The 18,428-nt window shown below is 53.0% G+C and overlaps 8 protein-coding genes across 8 annotated transcripts; 5 read left to right on the forward strand and 3 right to left on the reverse strand.

Annotated features, from left to right (window-relative positions):
- Positions 1-37: 37 nt before the first annotated feature.
- Positions 38-1,350, reverse strand: SMAC4_07871 (uncharacterized protein). The gene is made up of 3 exons (XM_003345147.2): positions 1,108-1,350; positions 879-971; positions 38-811 (listed from the first exon to the last, which is right to left on the reverse strand). Exons 1-3 carry the CDS (start codon positions 1,228-1,230, stop codon positions 734-736), a joined length of 294 nt encoding a protein of 97 aa, XP_003345195.1. The 5' UTR covers positions 1,231-1,350; the 3' UTR covers positions 38-733.
- Positions 1,351-1,750: 400 nt separating this feature from the next.
- SMAC4_07870 (uncharacterized protein) lies at positions 1,751-4,018 on the forward strand (the record flags this gene model as incomplete). Its single annotated transcript, XM_003345146.2, has 1 exon — positions 1,751-4,018. One exon carries the CDS (start codon positions 1,751-1,753, stop codon positions 4,016-4,018), a length of 2,268 nt encoding a protein of 755 aa, XP_003345194.2.
- A 219-nt stretch (positions 4,019-4,237) lies between these two features.
- SMAC4_07868 (uncharacterized protein) lies at positions 4,238-6,005 on the reverse strand. Its single transcript, XM_003345144.2, has 2 exons — positions 5,383-6,005; positions 4,238-5,170 (listed from the first exon to the last, which is right to left on the reverse strand). Exons 1-2 carry the CDS (start codon positions 5,690-5,692, stop codon positions 4,389-4,391), a joined length of 1,092 nt encoding a protein of 363 aa, XP_003345192.2. The 5' UTR covers positions 5,693-6,005; the 3' UTR covers positions 4,238-4,388.
- Positions 6,006-6,725: 720 nt separating this feature from the next.
- On the forward strand, positions 6,726-7,592 carry SMAC4_07867 (uncharacterized protein; the record flags this gene model as incomplete). The annotated part of the gene is made up of 2 exons (XM_003345143.2): positions 6,726-7,089; positions 7,159-7,592. The coding sequence occupies 2 exons, from the start codon at positions 6,726-6,728 to the stop codon at positions 7,458-7,460; spliced, it is 666 nt and encodes a 221-aa protein (XP_003345191.2). The 3' UTR covers positions 7,461-7,592.
- A 1,092-nt stretch (positions 7,593-8,684) lies between these two features.
- SMAC4_07866 (uncharacterized protein) lies at positions 8,685-10,142 on the forward strand (the record flags this gene model as incomplete). The annotated part of the gene is made up of 2 exons (XM_003345142.2): positions 8,685-8,752; positions 8,809-10,142. 2 exons carry the CDS (start codon positions 8,685-8,687, stop codon positions 9,698-9,700), a joined length of 960 nt encoding a protein of 319 aa, XP_003345190.1. The 3' UTR covers positions 9,701-10,142.
- Positions 10,143-10,339: 197 nt separating this feature from the next.
- Positions 10,340-12,207, forward strand: SMAC4_07865 (uncharacterized protein). Its single transcript, XM_003345141.2, has 2 exons — positions 10,340-11,697; positions 11,880-12,207. Exons 1-2 carry the CDS (start codon positions 10,429-10,431, stop codon positions 12,099-12,101), a joined length of 1,491 nt encoding a protein of 496 aa, XP_003345189.2. The 5' UTR covers positions 10,340-10,428; the 3' UTR covers positions 12,102-12,207.
- A 101-nt stretch (positions 12,208-12,308) lies between these two features.
- SMAC4_07864 (uncharacterized protein) lies at positions 12,309-16,249 on the reverse strand (the record flags this gene model as incomplete). The annotated part of the gene is made up of 3 exons (XM_066090706.1): positions 12,309-12,546; positions 12,646-14,485; positions 14,551-16,249. 3 exons carry the CDS (start codon positions 16,247-16,249, stop codon positions 12,462-12,464), a joined length of 3,624 nt encoding a protein of 1,207 aa, XP_065946989.1. The 3' UTR covers positions 12,309-12,461.
- A 445-nt stretch (positions 16,250-16,694) lies between these two features.
- Positions 16,695-18,331, forward strand: SMAC4_07863 (uncharacterized protein). Its single transcript, XM_003345139.2, has 2 exons — positions 16,695-16,974; positions 17,035-18,331. Exons 1-2 carry the CDS (start codon positions 16,790-16,792, stop codon positions 17,999-18,001), a joined length of 1,152 nt encoding a protein of 383 aa, XP_003345187.1. The 5' UTR covers positions 16,695-16,789; the 3' UTR covers positions 18,002-18,331.
- The last annotated feature ends 97 nt before the right edge of the window (positions 18,332-18,428 follow it).

Here is an 18,428-nt window from a genome sequence, read left to right on the forward strand (position 1 = left end):
AAAGGAAGCAAGCTCCATGACCATGGCCGGGAATGGGAATAACAATTGGTATGGTATATCTGTGCTGCCGTGATCTCTATCTCTTGCGGCTCCCAATGACAAAACAAACGATAAGCATGAATGATGTGATATGATGATGATGATGATGATGATGATGATGGATGGCGATAGCCACGTCTAAAACCTAGCCATCCTCCCTCCCTCCTTTCTCCTTCCTCGTTTCCTTTTTTTTTTTCCTTCAAATTCTCCAACCCGGGCATGTTCGAGGTTCCTGCATTCTGTATTCGGGTTGTCCCACACACAGCGAGTCTTAGCAACCGCCCATTTCCACATCATCCACCCGATACCAACCCTCGAATACTGATGGCGGCGCAGAACCCCAATTTGAAGTGGAAGCTTGGGATGACCCTTCCCCTTCCCCATTCCGATTCCGATTCCGATTCCCACGCCCACGCCCCTGACCCTCCTGCATGTGCTCATCCCTACCATCAACCCCTCCCCAAAATTGCGCCTCATCCGCCTCATCCCCCACCACCACCTGCTGCACCAACTTCCACTTCATGTTGCCAACGGGTAACTGCTCTCGTCCAACCGGGCCGGCAAAGAATTTGTGGACGCCGTAGCGGTGGCGGAAATGGTGCTCGTCGGTGACTGGTACTGGTACTGGTACTTTCTTCCCGGTATCGGTATCGGTATCGGTATCATCATGCATGTACATGTACACGACCTCTTCTCAAGATCGGGTATAAGGCGAGATGAGCACGACCGAGTCGCCGCGGACGAAGAGCATTTCGGATTTGCGGGAGATGGTCTGTTTTTTGTTTGTTAGCATAGGGGCGGGGGGGAGAAGATAAAGATTGGTGCGGAGGAGGTCTGACCTTCAAATCATCCTCATCGGCATCTTCATCGTCAACAACGTAAATGGTCTCTTCGACTTCTCCGAGGACTAGGTTGCAATGGGAGTCGTAGGCCTATTGTGTATGTTACAGTCAGTCAGCATGTCAGTCAGTAATGAGAATGAGTCCAGCTCATCATGAAGTGTGAAGGTGAGGTGGGTGAGCATCAACTAAGGGATAAGGGAGAAGGCTTGATTTGACTTGAACTTACGTGCAAACGGCCCTTGAGCTCGCGATCACCTCTCAGCTTGACACAGACAACCTCATCAAGCAAAAGGCGGACGAGGTCCATGGGCTCGGAAACGGAGCCGGCATCTTCTACCGCGTCGGCCATTTTTACGTTATGTGTTAAAGGACCCACAACGGATAAATGAGTGAAGTGAAGAAAGTAAATGAAGTAGTTGTGTCGTTATGTTTCTGTTGTTCTTGTTGATGGACCTGCCCTGGAACGATGATGAGTGACAGTGAACGGCGGGGGGGTTGGTTGCCTGCCCGATCAATTGCAAGCAGTGCCAGCTGGTCGCATGCCAAGCAAAAGAGCAAGGTGACGCACGAACCACGTACTAACCCTCGGTGGTTCTTAAACGCTTATGTCAGAGCTTCGATTGGGCAAGGTCTTGGCAGGAACATGCACCACAAAGTTGGCAGGCCTTCCCCGGATTTGCAGGCATCCCGTCGCGAGATCCATTGCACTTCTCCTCTTTTAGTTAGCGGGGGGTTGACTTACACCTCGAGTCTCGACTTACACCAACACCAGCTTCAACACCACGAACAAGACGACGAGACGGAAGACGAGCTTCAATTGCGGACGAGAGATGTCAATGGCAGTGTTATAGTACACAGGTACCCTTCCAATGGCTCCCCTCGTCTCGTGTCGCGGGATTCGAGTCCCTCTGAAATCTCGACAAACAACCGCCGTCAAGCTACCACGGAAGCTCTCCCATTCCACCACCCAACAAGCAAAACCCATATCGGCGATCCCATACCCAGGCGACTTTATCCATCATGGCTTCGGTCACCAGCTTGAAGAAGAAAGACAACCCCTCGAACAAGACGAGCTCCTCCTCCTCCGAACCCTTCTGGCGAGACCTGTCGCAAAGAAACCATCGCCCGCAAAACGATCGCCATGGATAGACGGCTTCACGGGAGCCTTCAGACAGCCACAAAAGATGCTATCCTACTTCAAAGAGAACAAACTCGAAATCCTACAACTTCCGCCGACAGCTTTCAGCGAACTTCTCCGGTCCGTTGACCCCATCGAAGCCATCCGCAAAGACCAAGACCCGCTAGGAGACATCTGGGTCGACCCAGTCATGGCCGACTGGTCGCCACTAGGAGCTCTGGTCAACAACTACGGCATCAGGAAAAGAAACACCGCTATCTACCCCCTCGTTCACGAAGCCGCCTTCCGTCGATTCCGGGATGGCTCTCCTCTTCTCCTGTCCGACTACAAGGTCTTGCTCCGCTACGCCGGCTCGATCTCGGACCCTATCCTAGCCCGCAAGATCTGGTTCCACATGAACGTCTCCGAAAAGATGTGGGAGCGCCATACGGGCATGTACGCCGAGTTTCTCAAAGCCCGGTTCTTGACGGAACCGCTGTACACCCAAAACAACCGACACGACTTCCGCGTCAAGCCCGTGAACCTGTTTCCTGAGAAGCGGTTTCTGCCGTACTTCACGCCTGATAACCTGTCGCAGCTGCGCCAGATGAACTTTGACGAGACCAACAAGCGGCTGGACAAGTTTGGACAGAATCCCGGTGCTGAACACAAGGTGGAATACCTGATGAGGATGTTACGGCGGAGTTCACCTATTGATCTCGTTTTCGGGACTGCAAGAAACAGGGTACATCTGCTTTCAGAAGAGTTTATCTGCGCTGCGATGATAGCCTACGCCAGAACGGGAGTGATGGAAGACGTCCAGTCTGTTCTCTGGTTCAATTACAAGATCGACGTCACGGGGTCCATCGAAACCGGCGACTTGAGCATCACCGGCGGGCGGCGGGACTTCTTCCCCGGTTCACCAATGGCGCCTACCACCCGTCTTCTACAAGCCATCGCCACATGTTACGGCTCAAACGGCATGATAGCCATGGCATGCAAGATGCTCGATCACGTATCTGCCGCGTACAAGCTTCCAATCCCCCCATTGGTGTGGTTTGAGCTCCTAGAATGGGCCTACATCCACACCTCCCCGCGCGCAGCAAAAGAGTGGAAGACAGTTTCCATCCCCGGCCGCCGTCTGCATAGGAACGCTGTCCAATTAATCTGGGACACCATGACTTCTCCGCCGTATAACGCCACGCCCGGTTTTCCGCAATACAAACTCTACGTGGAGTGGTTGATCAAGAACAACAAGATCGACAAAGCAATCCAAATCATGCTGGACCTCGAACCTTTATATCGCAAACAAGTAGAAGAGTTGCAAGCTCTTTACCCGTTTCACGCACTAGAGCAGGCAGCTTTTGGGCACTCCCCAGCGGCGCACTGGGACAAGACCCTGCTCAAAAAAGATTACATAGTCCACACCTTTGCCAAATGGTTCTCGTTACTTTTGAAGAGGATCAAATCCCCCGTTAACCTCCCCGGCGGCCCGAAACCACCCAAGATTTTTGTATCACATGACATAAGCACCCGTCTAATTCCGCAACTCATCCACGCTTTTCAGGGACTACTTCCAGATACCATCCACTACGAGATCCCGACGGGCATCATAAGATTCAAGCGCGGCGTTGGTGCTCCTCAAGGTTTCAGGGCAGAGAAAAGGTGGACAGAAGTAAAAAAAGCGGCGGTGGTTAGTATGGATTTGAGACCGGAGACTGCAAGGAAATTCAATCGGTTGAGGGAGCGTAGTTTGGATTTGCAGGGCGAGGAACTGCAGAGGGCGGCGGGGGAGACGGTGGAGACGCTGAGGGGGAGAGATAGGGCTTTGGATGAAAGGAGACTGGGGGTGGAGGGGTTGGTTGAGGAGATTTTGGGGATAGTGGATGAGAGGGCTAGGGAGGGGGTTAGGGACTCGGAGGTGGATTCGATTGTGAGGCGAAGGGGAAGGAGTCTAGAAGAGGAGGCGAAGAAGATGGAGAGAAAGAGGGCGGAGAAGGTGTTGAGGTTGTTGACTTAGGGGTCGGGTCGGAGGGTGGACAACATGAACTGGTGGGTGAAAAAGGCACATGTATGGGCTGGGTGTGGTGCTGGCTTTGGTGCTCGAGGCGTTGGGTTTTGTATGATTGATAACGATTTCATGTTCGGTTCTTCGATGAGTTAGATACCCGAAAAACGTAGCGTGCACTGTGCGTTGTCCCTGTGTTTGGATGCAATATATTCTTTCCCAAGATACCGATGTGTTCCAGGAGGTTCTCCAAGATGCTATCCCGCTCGCTAGGTAACTATGCTAGTCTTCTCGGCCATATCGTACGTATGTATGTATGCAATATTTCTGCTCTCGACCTTTTATTAACTCCTCCAAAGACATTTCAAACAGCCCTACCTACCTACTCTTTGACCTTTGCAGCAACACTGGCAGCTTCAACCTTTTCCAGCACCAGGCTATTCACATACATATACCTCGACAGTCCAATCCACCCATACCTGAACCACCTCATCTGGCTCACATGCGCCTGCGTCATGGCCTTCCACGCTTTATCCACGCTCGCCCACCCTGCACCACCAGGTACCAAGTTATTCATAAACACCAACGCCCCCGGCCGTTCCTGCTTGTCCTTTCTCGTGATGCCCGCTGACCACACCCATTCCAGCAGGGTAGGAAGGGCGTCGAGGATCCCGCTGTACTTCCTGGAAATGTCTAGCGTGGGAAGTGTGTAGATATCGACCTGCCCTTGTCCCTTTCCCTCTTTGTTTTTTCCAGTCGTAGCAGCCAACAACTGGCTCACAAACAACCGTGCACCATGGTACAAAGAGATATGATTCGGATGTCCCGAGATTCCGTGCTGATCAAAGGTGATAATCATGTCAATCGTCGGCTTCACCATCTCTCCTTTCCCATTTCTCTTCTTGCTGTCTTTCGATAATGCTGTTCGGGAGGTAGAGCTGCTGACGGCAGCAGCAAAAGCCGGGTTGGTGGCCTCAATCAGCTCGGGAGCGAATGCTGATGCTAACAAGTGCGAGATGCGCTCCGGGTCCCACGTCGTGGTCATGCTATCGGGAAAAAAGGGAGAGTCGATCACGAAGACGTCCGAGGCGGAGCGCAGGCCGAGGAGGACGCCGGATTTGGCGAGTTCGCGCTTGCGCGTGGGGCCGAGGCCTTCTGCGTCGCCTGTTTTCGATATTTGTTAGCATTGGAACTAGGATAGAATCGGGAGACGGGATAGAAGGGGCGGTGGTGATTAAACGTAAGATAAGCAAGGTAAGTAAAGCTCGGAGAAGCTGGGGATGCGCCAAAATGGCAGGAATGCGTCCATCGCGCGGATAGCAGACCCCACAGGCAGTAGAGCACCAAGGAGACAGGAACCTCAACAGTCGACATACCACTACTCAAACACAGAATCTTGACATGGTTCCCCGTCTCCGGCCTCGTGAGCGCCAGCACCGTCGGCGCAAAGAACATGGCCTCATCGTCTGGGTGGGCAATCAGCAAGCAGATCCGCTTGTTGCGCAGGACGGGAAACCGGGTGGCGACGATGGAGACGGTGTAGATGTAGAGCGAGGGAATGACCACGGCGGCTAGGCCGAGGGCTGTTAGCCAGTTCATGGCTGCCGTTGTCGTGGTCCGGGATTTAGTTGTTGGGAGGAGGCGGAGGATGATGGTTGGGAGAAGTCCAAGTTGTGGTAGCGTCATGGGCGCGGTGGTGCAGTGGTCCCCTGAAGCTGGAGCTTTGGGCGCTGAGGCAGGGATCTGTTATCTTATCGCTGCCGGGCCCGCTTGGGAGGTGGGGGGCGGATTGTGGGGGAGTGGAGGCCGAGGCTACAGCCTACAGAGAGGTGCCTTGAGGGCCTCCTATGTACAACTGTACTAGTCTCTGGTACAGTGGCTGCTGTCTACGGGAACCCCAAAAAGAAACACGGAGGTTGGGATTAAATTTCCCCACCATCTAGTACCAGCGGAAGCTAATCATACGGAACGGCAAGGGCCGACGGAGAGGTGTGGTGGGATGGAAGACAAGGAGGGATGGAATGTCTTGCACGAGGTCACAAGGCTTATTGCTGTGTACACTAGTTGGGTACCTCTATAGAACAGCCAGTGAGCACTTGTCCACAGGCAATGCAAGGGAATCCATTTGTGTCGAGTCTGGAAGCATCACTACCCGATGACCGCCATCGAGAATCAAGTTTTTGAGACACGTCTCGTAAAAGTTGAACTACTTACCCCTCATCCTTGACTTGTGTTCACTGAAAGGTCTCTTAGTATCACCTGCAGTCTTGTTTAGATGCAGGCAACCGAGTGGCTGTCGAGGCTGTAGAACCCCGGAAAACGAGGAACAATTCTGTAGCCTTGCACAGGAAAGGTACCGTACATGGTTGCCTTTCTCTTCCCATAAGCCTGGACAATCGGAGAATATGTTGGATATAGCCAAGAACTCCATAGATGACGGCCAGCGAGCAAACATATGTAGCGGGTATAGTATCATGTATTGGTGGAGATGTCGTGGTTAATTAAATGTCTTGTCGACAACCTTATCGTCCAAGTGGGGCAGTTGCGGAAGCTACCCGACCTTAGCGGTCGACCCACTGAAGCTCCATCATTGAATTGAATTCCATCGCATCGCGTCTTCCATTCCATCCGTCGTCATCAATTCCGTCCTCTTCCACTTCAACTTCTTCATGCCTTGCCCCCAGAGCCCCAATACCTAATTAATTGTTAAACCACCACAATGGGCCGAAAACGCGCAGAGTCACCGTCCAACATCAAGTTCCAGCACCCCGACCGCAGTGGACCCAAGGAAAAGACGCTCCTGGAACTGGCCGAGGAAAGGGGGCTCTTTGCACAGGCCCAAAAGAAACAGGAGGAAAACGACAAGACAAAAGCAAAGATCAAGAAGATACCCATCAAGCCAAATGAGGGAAATGACGGCGAACTACTCTCCCCTGGAGCCGAACGCTTCCTCGATACCACCCTCTACACCATCAGTCTGACCATGCTGCACTTCACTTTGGACGTCCTCGTCCAAAACCAATACTCTGTCGATCGCATCGTGTGGCCCAAGGTTTGGACGAGGGCACTCCAAGCCTTGTTTGGTATGTCAAAGCATACACACGATAATTAATGATCAAGAGGCACTGACGTCTTCTGCCGCCCTCAACCAGTCTTTGGCCTCCTCATCTACACCCTCCACGCCCACTCCTCGAACCCGACCATCCTTCCTGGCCTACCTGCCCGCTTCCAGAACCACGCCCGACAGGTCATCTTCTCGGTCATGAGCGTGTGCTCGGGATGCTACCTGATCCACATCACAAACACATACGGATACCTAGCAGTCATGAAGCAAGCGCCACCAGTCGGTTGCCTGTGGGTGTGGTCCGTCATTGAACTCCAGCTCCCTTGGGCTGTCCTCAGTCTGGCAATTGCTGGCACATATCTCAAAGTCAGAGGTTATGACATCAAGTGAGATGGTCTGGTGGTCAGCACGGAGGAACCTGAGGTGCTCTGGACTGTTCTGAGGGTGTTCTGGGGGCCAAGCAAACCGGTTGTGTTCGGCAGGAGGGTTGTGGCGTTGGTGTCGGTGTCGCGTTACGCAAACGGTCCATACGTTACGTGGGGAACCGGTCAGCACTCTATCCCACGAGGCAGACGCCAAAGAAGCCACAAGTAACCATGTCTGCAGTTTTAGTGATAGTAGACGACCACAAGAAAAGGCGACGACACACACGGCAACCATGCAGCAACACAACAGGTTCGGGCGTTAACATTCATATATCCCCTTCAAGCCCTGTCGTTGTTTACATTGCCCATGCATGTTCTTATCAAACCCCCTGCTTGCAACCAATTTCTTTTACACTGGCTCAATGCTAGTCTGACCTGACCTGACGGCGGCGGTGTAGCAAATGCAAATGCATTTCAAACAATTGGGTCCGACTGATGGTCCCCTTCTTTCATCATCACCCGAACCACGTCAACCACTGGCGGGTCTTCCCGGCCCACCATGTCAGATATCGTTGGACCGTATATGCGAGGCTAAGACGATGAGCGCTGCAATGCAAGTCCAATATCCACTGTTTGGGGAGGTCGTACTGCAATCTACTGCAAGGCTGAGAAGGATGCTTCAACCGGTCTGAGACGGACACCCACCCGAGGGATGATATGAGCCTCTGACGTTCGAATCACGCCCACCGGACACACTTCCAACCACACCCAAGAAATACAAAAAGGGCGCCATCAGTCAAGAATACAACTATGGGAGGCGCTTTGGGCATCATTTCGGCCGATCATCTGGCGTTGACTTGTGAGCAGCGGTCTTCGGTCTTGTCTCGGCGCTCCGACTTTTTGCTTTGGCAAGTTATTGAAGTGTGCCGTAGACTTGCTTGCATCTTTCCAAGAAGACTGCAGTTGATACATTGCATATAAATCCGACCAGTTTCGGCTCGAAATAAAGCTCGGGTTTATTTATCTTGCATGAGTCTTGCTCGTTACATATATGTCCTTTTCCACGTTTTGTTTCAATCTTCGAGTGCCCCGACTCGTTCTTCTCCTACTCACTTTTTTGCAATTGGAAAAGAACATCACCACCGCTAGTCGAACAAGAACACCACGAACAAGAACATCACTCCTCGAACAACATCACTAGTCGAACAACGCCACTAGACAAACAAGAAAATCTTCACTCGAGACCACGATGCGCTTGTCAAAGGTTCTACCCATCGGGGCTCTCGTGACCCTAGGACGTGCTCTCCCAGCTCCATCGTAAGACATACTGTCGTCCCTGAATTGCAGTCATCATAACTGACACCAATCAACAGTAAAAGAGTTCCCACGCGAGACTTCTTTCCGGACAACAGCAACTCAAATAACAACTATGGGCCTGATTACTACTATCCCAATGACAACTACCCAAACCAGGCCACATCATCGTCCTCCAGCTCGCCGTCTCCCTACCAAGACTCTTCATTCTCATCATCTTCCTCCTATCAAAACGATAACACCACCTCAGGCCCCTCCTCATACCAACCAAGAGCAGTCCCCACCGGCCTGATAATCAACTCCTGCACAGTCCCCGGCATGGTAGCCCTAACCTTCGACGACGGTCCCTACATCTACACCAGCCAACTCCTCGACACCCTAGCCTCCTTCTCGCCCCCAGTTCACGCCACCTTCTTCGTCAACGGCGCCAACTGGGTCTCGGGCATCGACGACGAATCCACCCCATACCCCAACATCCTCCGCCGCATGCTGAGCGAGGGGCACCAAATCGCCTCCCACACTTGGTCCCACACCGACCTGTCGAGTGCCACAACCGCCGTCCGCGTCGAACAAGTCACCCGCCTCGAAGATCTGTTGCTTCGAGTCGTCGGCGTCAGACCGAGATATATCCGGCCTCCCTACGCCGCCTGCGAGAATGGATGTCTGGAAGATCTCGAGGGCATGGGCCTCCACGTGGTTAATTTTGATTTGGACACCAAGGATTACGAAAACGATAGCGAGGGCGCGATCCAAGTCAGCGTGAACAAGTTCAATAATGAGCTGGGATGGAATACCGCCACGGACTCAGCGATTGTTTTGGCGCATGATGTGCATAGGTGGACGGTGGAGAGGCTGGTTGAAGAGATGGTTGGTACCATCAGAAATAGGGGGTTTAGCACGGGCACGGTGGGGGAGTGTTTGGGTGATCCTGAGAGTGGGTGGTATGCTTAGGTAGATAGGGAAGGGGAGGGGAGGGTCTGGTGAAATATGTTGTGGGGGATGATGGGGATGAGGGGGATCTGTAGGGGAAGAAGGGTTATATGTTTCATCTTGGCTTGTGTGGGATCCAATGGGCAGGTAGGCTCATGATATTTGGGCAATACCCCATTTGCTTTCAATGTCTTTTTCGCCAGGGGACTCTTTGAGGCCCGCCTCGTTAGGTATGGGAAAGGTCGCTGGAGGTGTATAGGCTGTAGTGTAAAGATGGAAGGCATCTATCTGGTGGTGTGTTGATGATCTCAGAAGACACCTTTGTTGTGTTGTCGTCGATCGGTACGGTAGAGGTGGCGAATAAGCAACAAACGCCTTTCAAAAGTTCAAACATCGCCGACAGCCAGAATCGGTCAAGTGTCCATTGTCCAGTACATTGAATTCAAACCCATGATGTTTGTTCCACTGGATGTCTATGACAACTGAATGGCTCGGATGGAAATTAAGGTACCCGTTCTACCCGTTCCCGGGCCGTCCCACCAGTTCGTTCCCGAGAACTGGAAATGGGGAAAGGGGAATGGGGAAAGGGGAATGGGGAATGGGGAATGGGGAATGGGGAATAGGGAATGGGGAATGGGGAATGGGGAATGGGGAATGGGGAATGGGGAATGGGGAATGGGGAATGGGGAACGCGGAACCTTCATTGTAAGTCGTGATCTCCAAAAGCCCCACATTTTGTTGAACATTGTATGTCATCGACTTCCCATCTTCAACACGACAATATCAACATCAACATCAACGCTCGCTTTTCTCTGCCAATATTCACCACTCTGTTATCTCGTTTTGATGTACTTTTTTTTAGATATCACAGCAAACACTTAATACCCCGACCCAACCCTAACGCTACTTATCCTTATTTACACCGCTCTCCGCACAAACACAAACACCAAATGCAACTCAAGGACATCTCAGTTAAACTCCCCCACAAACCCACAGCGACTCTGCGCATCTCAGCTCTCTTCCCGGGTACATCCTCCCCCGAATTCGCAGACCCCCTGGACATCACATCTTTACCACCTTCATCAACCCTCCTCGTCTTCCTCAATGGGCTCATCCTCCCTCGTTCGTCTTGGAATGAGTGCATCTCCCGCTTCTTGCGCATTCGCGATAAGCAGCGACGGTGTGCTTCATCGTCTAATTCTTCGGTATCTTCTTCTGATACTGCATCCGGACCCAAAGACGAGAGCGGGACTGGCAACGCCAATAAACATGGGTCGATACCAAAGTCTAATAATACCTCTAATGACGGGACACACGTACACGTACCATCCGAAATCAAAATCCCCAACATCCTAACCTACGACCGTTTCGGGCAAGGCGAGTCCGACCGCGACCCTTCCGACCCCGATCCGGAAATAGATAACACTCCCTACGGGCACTCACCGCTAGACGTAATCGCCGATTTACACCAACTCCTACTCCTCATCTCACAATACCTCTCCCAGGATCTATCCTCTCTAAACCTAGTATTCATAGCCAACTCCATAGGCTGTCCCTTAGCCCGGCTCTTCAACCATCATCACTCCCAGGTCAGGGTAACGGGATATCTTTTCCTAGACTCAATGATGGCCAACAGCGACTTTATTTCTGTGTTTCCCGATCCTGATTCTCCAGAATTCGACCCCGAAAAAGATCTGAGACAGGGGGTAAGCGAGGAGGATCTAAGATGGACAAGACAAAAGTTTAGGGAGAAGTTTCATCCTAGTGTGGGAAATGCCGAGAGGTTGGATAGACGGGGGTTGAGGACCTTGTTGCCTTGGGCTGATAGGCCGAAACTTACGATTCCTCCGTTGCGCGACGGTGAGGAGGAGGAGGAGGACAAGAATTTGAACGGAAAGGAGAAGCAGGAGCAGGAGCAGGAGCAGGAACAAGCCGGAATGAGGGAAGGGACAATAACAAGACCGAAGGCAATCGTCATCGGTCACGACTGGGACGTCTTTGCCGATCAAAACGAAAAGGTTCGTTTTTTTTTTCTTTTTCCCCGTCTTTCCCCTTCCCCATATCTAGTGTACGGTACCCCTTCCCATCCCCCAGCCCCCATACCATACCATACCATACCACTCTATTAAGACAGTTCGTCTCACACGTCTGATGGCACACCCCCACTGACCTGACCTGACCCCTCCATCAACATCAACAGGGTCCAATGTCCATTCCCAAAGCCGTCATAAACGGGTACATGAACCCAGCCTGGCAACGATATAACGAGGGGTTAACTCGTCTGGCTGCGGTTGACGGTAACGACGACAAGGATGTGGTTCCGGTCAAGATTGCCAAGGATTGTGGACATTTCATCCAAAAGGACGATCCGGAGTTGGTGGCGAGGGAGCTGGATTATGTGTTGAGGGGACTTGGGCTGTGAAGGAGGCGGAAGTTGGTTTTGGGTGATGACGATTTGCATGGGGTGAGCGCTCGGGGTCTGGTGCATGAGAGGTCACAACATGGAGTTGAGAATGTCAAAACACCAAAAGTTGAGACCAAACAACCCACATCACGAATCCGAATACCGTATGTAAGGAATGATACCCCATAATCTTAGCATCCCAGTTATATTGCGTACGCCAGTCACCAGTGTCCGAACCGGACCCTAGCGGAACGGATAGCCATGACCAAAACCAATATGCGCCAAGATACCCAATGTGATGCGCCCAATGCTCCCACAACGTTTTATATGCCGACGGCGACGACACGGTCTGGTTGATAAAACCTCATATCGACGCGCTCAATCCGAGCTCAACAGCTCCTTGATATCCTCGATCCTCTGCACCCTCTTTTCTTCGTCAGACATCATGCCCAGCGAAGTTGCTCTGCAATCAGTCAAGTAAGGTAACGTCAGCCTTTGATCTTCCTCAAACTCCCTCCACTCCTCTCAATTTACCTCAGGGACAGACAGGAACAAAACTCACATAAACTTCTTCCTCTCCTGCACCCTCAACATCCTCATTTCCACACTTTGTTTCACAATGAACCGATAAACCCTCACCTCATCCTCCTGCCCCATGCGATGAACGCGATCAATCGCCTGCGCCTCCACAGCAAAGGACCACCACGGATCCATCATGTAAACCCTCTTCGCATTCGTCAAGTTCAATCCGACACCGCCGGCTTTGAGACTCAGCAGCAGCACACAAAACTTGTTGCTGGCCTGAAACTCGGTAAGCACCGCCGCGCGAGCCTTTTGGGACATGGACCCATCTAACCGCAAAAAAGCGATTTTGTGACGGGCGAGAGCGCTGGAGATGAGAGTGAGGAAGGACGTGAACTGGGAAATCACTAGGGATTTCATCTTGGGATGTTCCTGGCGGAGGGCGCGGAGGTGCGAGATTAGAGCGACGATTTTAGCGGAGGAGTCGTTGGTGCCGATGCGTTGGAGGGAGATGCGTGGTTCGGGAGTTGCCCCTGGACTTGGAGTCGACGGTGTGGTTTCCGGGTCATCATCGGCGTGGCGGATGACTTCGAAGATGTCCCGGATGTTGATGTGCTCGCGACATTGGAAACACCGTGGGACCTCGTTACGGTCGGTTTGGTGCTTGATGTAGTCGAGCAGACATTTCTTGCACGCAGAGTGCCAACATCCTGTCACGGCTTGGTTGATCATGGGCTCTTCGGCGCAGATGGGACATTCGTTGACTGCTTCGTCGCGGATCTGTTTGAGCACATGAGCACCGAAGTTGTTGTTGGTGGTTGAGGCGTCGTCGGTGGTGGCGGTGAAGCGTTCGATGAGAGATTGAAGGTCCATGTCGTCAGCTAATCCCGCCGCGACGTCAGCGGCCATGTTGGCTTCCTCCTCATCAGCGAGAACCTCCTGGTTGCGGACGAGCAAGGGGTGACAGCACGTTTGGCGGAGCCGCAAGATCTGCGCGAAGATGGAGGTGAACGCCTTCATGACCGTGCCGGCTTGCATGTTATCGAAGAATGTCCGCTTGGCGTGTTTGAAGATGTAGTCATATACTGCCCTCTCAGGCTCGGAGAGTTCGATGTCGACGATCTCGATGTGTTTGGGCGGGAGTGGGACGAGGAACTGCCCATCGGGGGTCTTCATGTCTTTGGTGCGGCGCATCACGAGCGGCTCAAGGACGGTTTGGACGACGTCTAGGGCGCGGACAAAGTTCTTGGACTCGAAGGGGACAGTAATGAAGGTTCGCCAGAAGGAAAAATTGTTCCATGGCTCAACGCGCAAAAAGCGGACGAGGCTGAAGAGGTCTTCGAGACGGTTGACGATGGGGGTTCCGGTGAGGACCCAGCGGTGTTCGGCGGCGATCTCGTAGCATGCTCGAGAAGTCTTGGCTTGGCGGTTCTTGATATTGTGTGCTTCGTCCAGGATGACGCGGAAGAAGTTGAGGGAGAATAGACCACGGCTGTTGAGTCTGTCTGCGTTCTTGGTAGCGAGCTGGGTAAACTCGGAAAGGACGACTCCGTAGCTGGTGACGATCACCCCTGGAGCGTTGGCTGCGTTGGCTTCGCAGCACAAACTCAACAGATCGACATTCTTCTCCGTCCCGTAGTACATCATGGTCTTGAGGGTGCCCTCCTTGGAAGCATTCTCAGCCTCGCTTTGCCATTGCGCTAGCAAGGACATGGGGGCAACCACAAGTGTTGTACATGGAGCGTCAACCGTTGTCTTCTGTCCAGACACTGCTGGTAGACGTGGGAGGTTGTTGACTGAGGTGGGACCGGCCTCACGCGCCTTGATGGCTACTTCGGATCTGTGCGAATGAATCAGGGAGAGCATTTGGATGGTTTTGCCTGTAAGAGACGAGTGTCAGCTGGGATCCATGGCAAAGCAAAGAAAAGGGCAAAAGCAAACGCACCAAGTCCCATCTCGTCAGCCAAGATACCACCAAGACAATGCTGTTCTTGCTTGGGGAAGTCAAGAGACAGGTCGCCAGAGTATGGATTGACGTAGAAGTAGGGTTGGTCAGGAACAACAGGCAAGTCCTTGTCGTCATGGTCCTTGAGCGGCCAAGTATACTCTTCCCATAAGGGATGCATGGATGTTTCGCGGTCTTCTGTTCGCTGGTTCTTCTCCTTGGCCAGCATCCAATGCAGCGATTGCTTCTGGTATGGACGCAAGGTCATGGCGAAGGTATCAGCCGGTTCGGCCTCGGGGGTGTTAAAGTCGAATGATTGAGCCTTCTTGTACAGCTCATCAAGTTGGTCTTGTTCGAGCTCTTGGCCCTCTTCGGCCTCTCCTGATGGAGAAGCTGACCCGTTATTGTTTTCTCCGGCCTTTGCCTTGTCCATGGCCTTCTTCTCGGCTATTTCTGCTGCTTCAAGCAGTTCTTTCCTGGCGTCTCTGGCGGCAGCAGCATTGCCTCGCGAGGGGACAAGGTTGATCTCTTGGAACAGTCTGACGAGCGCAACTTGCCTCAACCGGAGCTCCTTCTCCTCTGTTGTCTCATCTTTCTCGTGGAACCCGGCGGCTCTGTTGTCGGCTAGTTGGAGGGTTCTCCCGAAGAAGGCTGACCGGAGCATGTAGCACTTGAGTTGTAGGAAGACGGTCTCGTTTGTTCGTAGTCGCTCGGGTGCGTAGACGCAGATGCCTTGGAATCTGCAAATCTTTTGATCTATTAGTGGTGACACCCAGTTGGCTGTGTCTTTGGCCAGACGACCAAGTTCCCTGCCGCTGGCGTCGGTGAAGCGGACTATGACATCGACACGTTTGGCGGCTGCCGCGCTGACCCGTGGAATGGATTGTGGAGTTCCAGGCTTGTTTTGCCCTTTCCTTCCAACGGTGGGTGGTTGGATCTTTTGGCGCTCAATCTTGACGATATCGCCGTGTCTGAGAAGGCCTGTCCCGCTCCTGGTAGCCCACCCCTCAACGCCAAGTGCGCCGACATAGCGGGCTTCCGGTATTGATGGGAGAACCTTGGGTTCATCCGTTGGTGGTGGTTTCGACCTTGGTTGTGACTTGGCTAGAGCTTGTGATGGCGATCGTGCTTGTGGTGTTGTTGATGCTTTCTTGGGAGACTGGCCTCCTACAATCAGGGGCGCATGCGAGTTGACCCTGACGGGAGGCGCCCGGTACAGCTTCTTCCATGTTCCATCCAGGTACATATTGACAGCTCTTTCGATATTGTTGCCGCAGTTCTTGCTTATGACCTGGAGGATGTCAATCGCAACCTTTTCGCCAACAAAGGCTTCGAATGTGTCTTTGTCGAACGCCAGCTGGGGGGACTCGGCCACGGGGACTGGTGTCGCGACTGGAGTATCGATATCTTTCAAGAGATAGCCTCTCCTGGGATCTGGCTTGGGCAGTTCGTCAAGAAAGAACTTGATATTCTCCTCTGTGAAGAATATCGGGGGTTCCTGGTTGTCGTCGTCCGCATATTTCGACTTTCGAGGCGTGGCTTCTTCGTTTGCATTTTTTTGGAGTTTCTTCCTGGGAGGTGAGCTCGGGGGAGCGCTGAACTGAGGAGACGAACTGGGGCCGGCAACGACATCGTCCGAGTCCAGGTGGTCGGCCAGGAACCGGCGCTTCTTGGAGGGGGGCTCGTCGGTGAAGTCCATTGTGATGTCTATCGCTTGTGTTTCCAGTCGTTGAAGGTCGGTGTTGTTCAGCCCATGGGGGCAGCTATAGGTACATGGGTTGTGTGCAGCTGAAAGTCAAACAATGACGAGAAGTAATTGAATTGAATGCGCTTGAGTGTTAACAAGTTGCGCCGGGAGACGCGACTGAGCCGTGGCAACCGTGAATCTTTGGCGGGCCATTCAATTGCGCTTTCCCGTTGTCAGGTGATTACGCGCTACTTCATTCAGGTGGAAAGGAGCTCGGGCCACCTCTTCCATTTATTGCCGTCATCGCTAAGGTAGCCGTAAAGTGTCTGGAGCTTCTCACTAACATCCGCTAAAACATAGCGCTTGTGATGCTGAGGGGCAGCACGGCGTGACATGGTCCTAATTGTCGAATCAAATGCCGAGAAAACATTCAATGTCGTTGTCGACCTTCTGTCTTCCTCTCGCAGCCGAGGTGGTTGTCTTGTCTCTCGTTCCAGAGATGTGATCTTTTATTGTGACAGCGGGTAAAACAGTACCGCTTCTTGCTCTACCATGATATCCTCTCGAGCACTTACCTGCCATGTCCTGAGGCAGCGGGCACCTCTACGGCCAGGTGGTCTTCGGCTCCAGCCTCAGCTTCCAGCTTTGTGGCAGCCTTCCCTTCCCAGACGAGGCCTCGCGACAATCACTGATGTCGACGTCGAAAAGGCCCGCCAGTACTGTGAGAACCAGCTCAAGTCTGTCATTCCATTCTCTTCCCTTTTTGATTGACTCCTGCTAACTCTCCCCTTTCCCAGACATGGGGACTACGAAGCCTTCCTCCTCCGACAATTTGTCCCTCCCTCCTCCCGCAACGCCTACAGTGCTCTCCGTACCCTGAACCTCGAACTCGCCCGCCTCCCCGAGACTGTTTCCAACACGACCATCGCACGCATGCGCATGTCCTTTTGGCGTGAAACCGTGAACAGCGTCTTTGCCGGCAACCCCCCACGCGAGCCCATCTCTATCGTCCTCCACCAAGCCGTCCAAGACCTCAAAGCTCGCGCCGGCCCCAGCAGCGCCAGCTCCCTCAAGTTCTGGCTCCTATGCCTGATCAACACGCGCGAGCAACATATGGAAAATAGGCCATTTGTTAGCTTGAATTCGCTGCAAGATTACGCCGAGAATACGTACGCGACGCTGATGTACATGACACTGGCCTCCATGCCTTTGCGATCGGTACATATGGACCATCTGGCTAGTCACATTGGCAAGGCCTGCGGCATTGTAGCCACACTGCGTGGTATTCCCGTTCTGGCCGCTCCATCGCAGCCCATCCAGGGCCCGGCTGGTAGCGTAGGCAACACCCGACCTCCTGCGCTGCTATTGCCTCTCGATGTGATGGCCGAGGCGGGAGTCAGAGAAGAGGATGTCTTCCGCCGCGGACCCAACGCCGAGGGACTACAGGATGCCGTGTTCAAGGTGGCTACGAGGGCCAATGACCATTTGATCACGGCGAGGGAGATGTTGAAGAACTTGAAGGCTGGAGAAGAGGTGGGACATGATTATGAGCATGAGGGAGAACAGGAGCATGTCTACTCGACTGGCGGCACCGACACAACACAAGCTGATATCAAGAGGGGGTTTGGGGTGTTGCTGGAAGCAGTGCCGGCTGCTGACTACTTGGAACGGTTGGAGAAGGCTGACTTTGACCCCTTCAAAGTCAAAGCCAGCTGGAAGCTTCCTTGGAGGCTATGGCGTGCTCTGAAGACACATCAGATTTGAGCCCGCCGTGCACGCCTAATTCGAGGCCAACGAGCGTCAATTGAGATTGTTCTTCCATCCCGTCTCTTACTCTTGGTGCTGACGTCCGTGATGACATAGAATCGACCTCGATCGGACCGCCAGAGTACACCCCGTTGCCAGCCCTTAGCCCGGTTATCATAAACAGGCAAAAGTCAACAACTGTCGACTGTATCAACTCAGGTCTCTTGTCCCTTCCAAACGGTACAAAGCGTCCTTGAGGCAAAGTTCTGGCATGATTTCTGTAGGACCAAGGCACCACGGAGAAGCACATGACCACTTCGCAGAGTGTGGGCAGTCGAAAGCACACCATGCAATACCAACATCGATATTGCTTGCAATCTGGGGCAGAGAGGCCACTTTATAGGAGCGCTCCGTGTGGTGTGTTCTCATCGGGCCTGAATAGCGG

Source organism: Sordaria macrospora, chromosome 4, assembly GCF_033870435.1.
Source record: "Sordaria macrospora chromosome 4, complete sequence".
Classification (NCBI taxonomy): Eukaryota; Fungi; Ascomycota; class Sordariomycetes; order Sordariales; family Sordariaceae; genus Sordaria; species Sordaria macrospora.

Coding starts and splice junctions, on each gene's coding strand:
- SMAC4_07868 (XM_003345144.2), bottom strand. CDS start 5,692: ATGACGCTACCACAACTTGGACTTCTCCCAACCATCATCCTCCGCCTC. Junction 5,171..5,382: donor GATTCTGTGTTTGAGTAGTG/GTATGTCGACTG, acceptor TATCGAAAACAG/GCGACGCAGAAGGCCTCGGC.
- SMAC4_07871 (XM_003345147.2), bottom strand. CDS start 1,230: ATGGCCGACGCGGTAGAAGATGCCGGCTCCGTTTCCGAGCCCATGGAC. Junction 972..1,107: donor AGCTCAAGGGCCGTTTGCAC/GTAAGTTCAAGT, acceptor CATACACAATAG/GCCTACGACTCCCATTGCAA. Junction 812..878: donor CCGATGAGGATGATTTGAAG/GTCAGACCTCCT, acceptor AACAAAAAACAG/ACCATCTCCCGCAAATCCGA.
- SMAC4_07865 (XM_003345141.2), top strand. CDS start 10,429: ATGTCATCGACTTCCCATCTTCAACACGACAATATCAACATCAACATC. Junction 11,698..11,879: donor TTGCCGATCAAAACGAAAAG/GTTCGTTTTTTT, acceptor CAACATCAACAG/GGTCCAATGTCCATTCCCAA.
- SMAC4_07863 (XM_003345139.2), top strand. CDS start 16,790: ATGATATCCTCTCGAGCACTTACCTGCCATGTCCTGAGGCAGCGGGCA. Junction 16,975..17,034: donor TACTGTGAGAACCAGCTCAA/GTCTGTCATTCC, acceptor CCCCTTTCCCAG/ACATGGGGACTACGAAGCCT.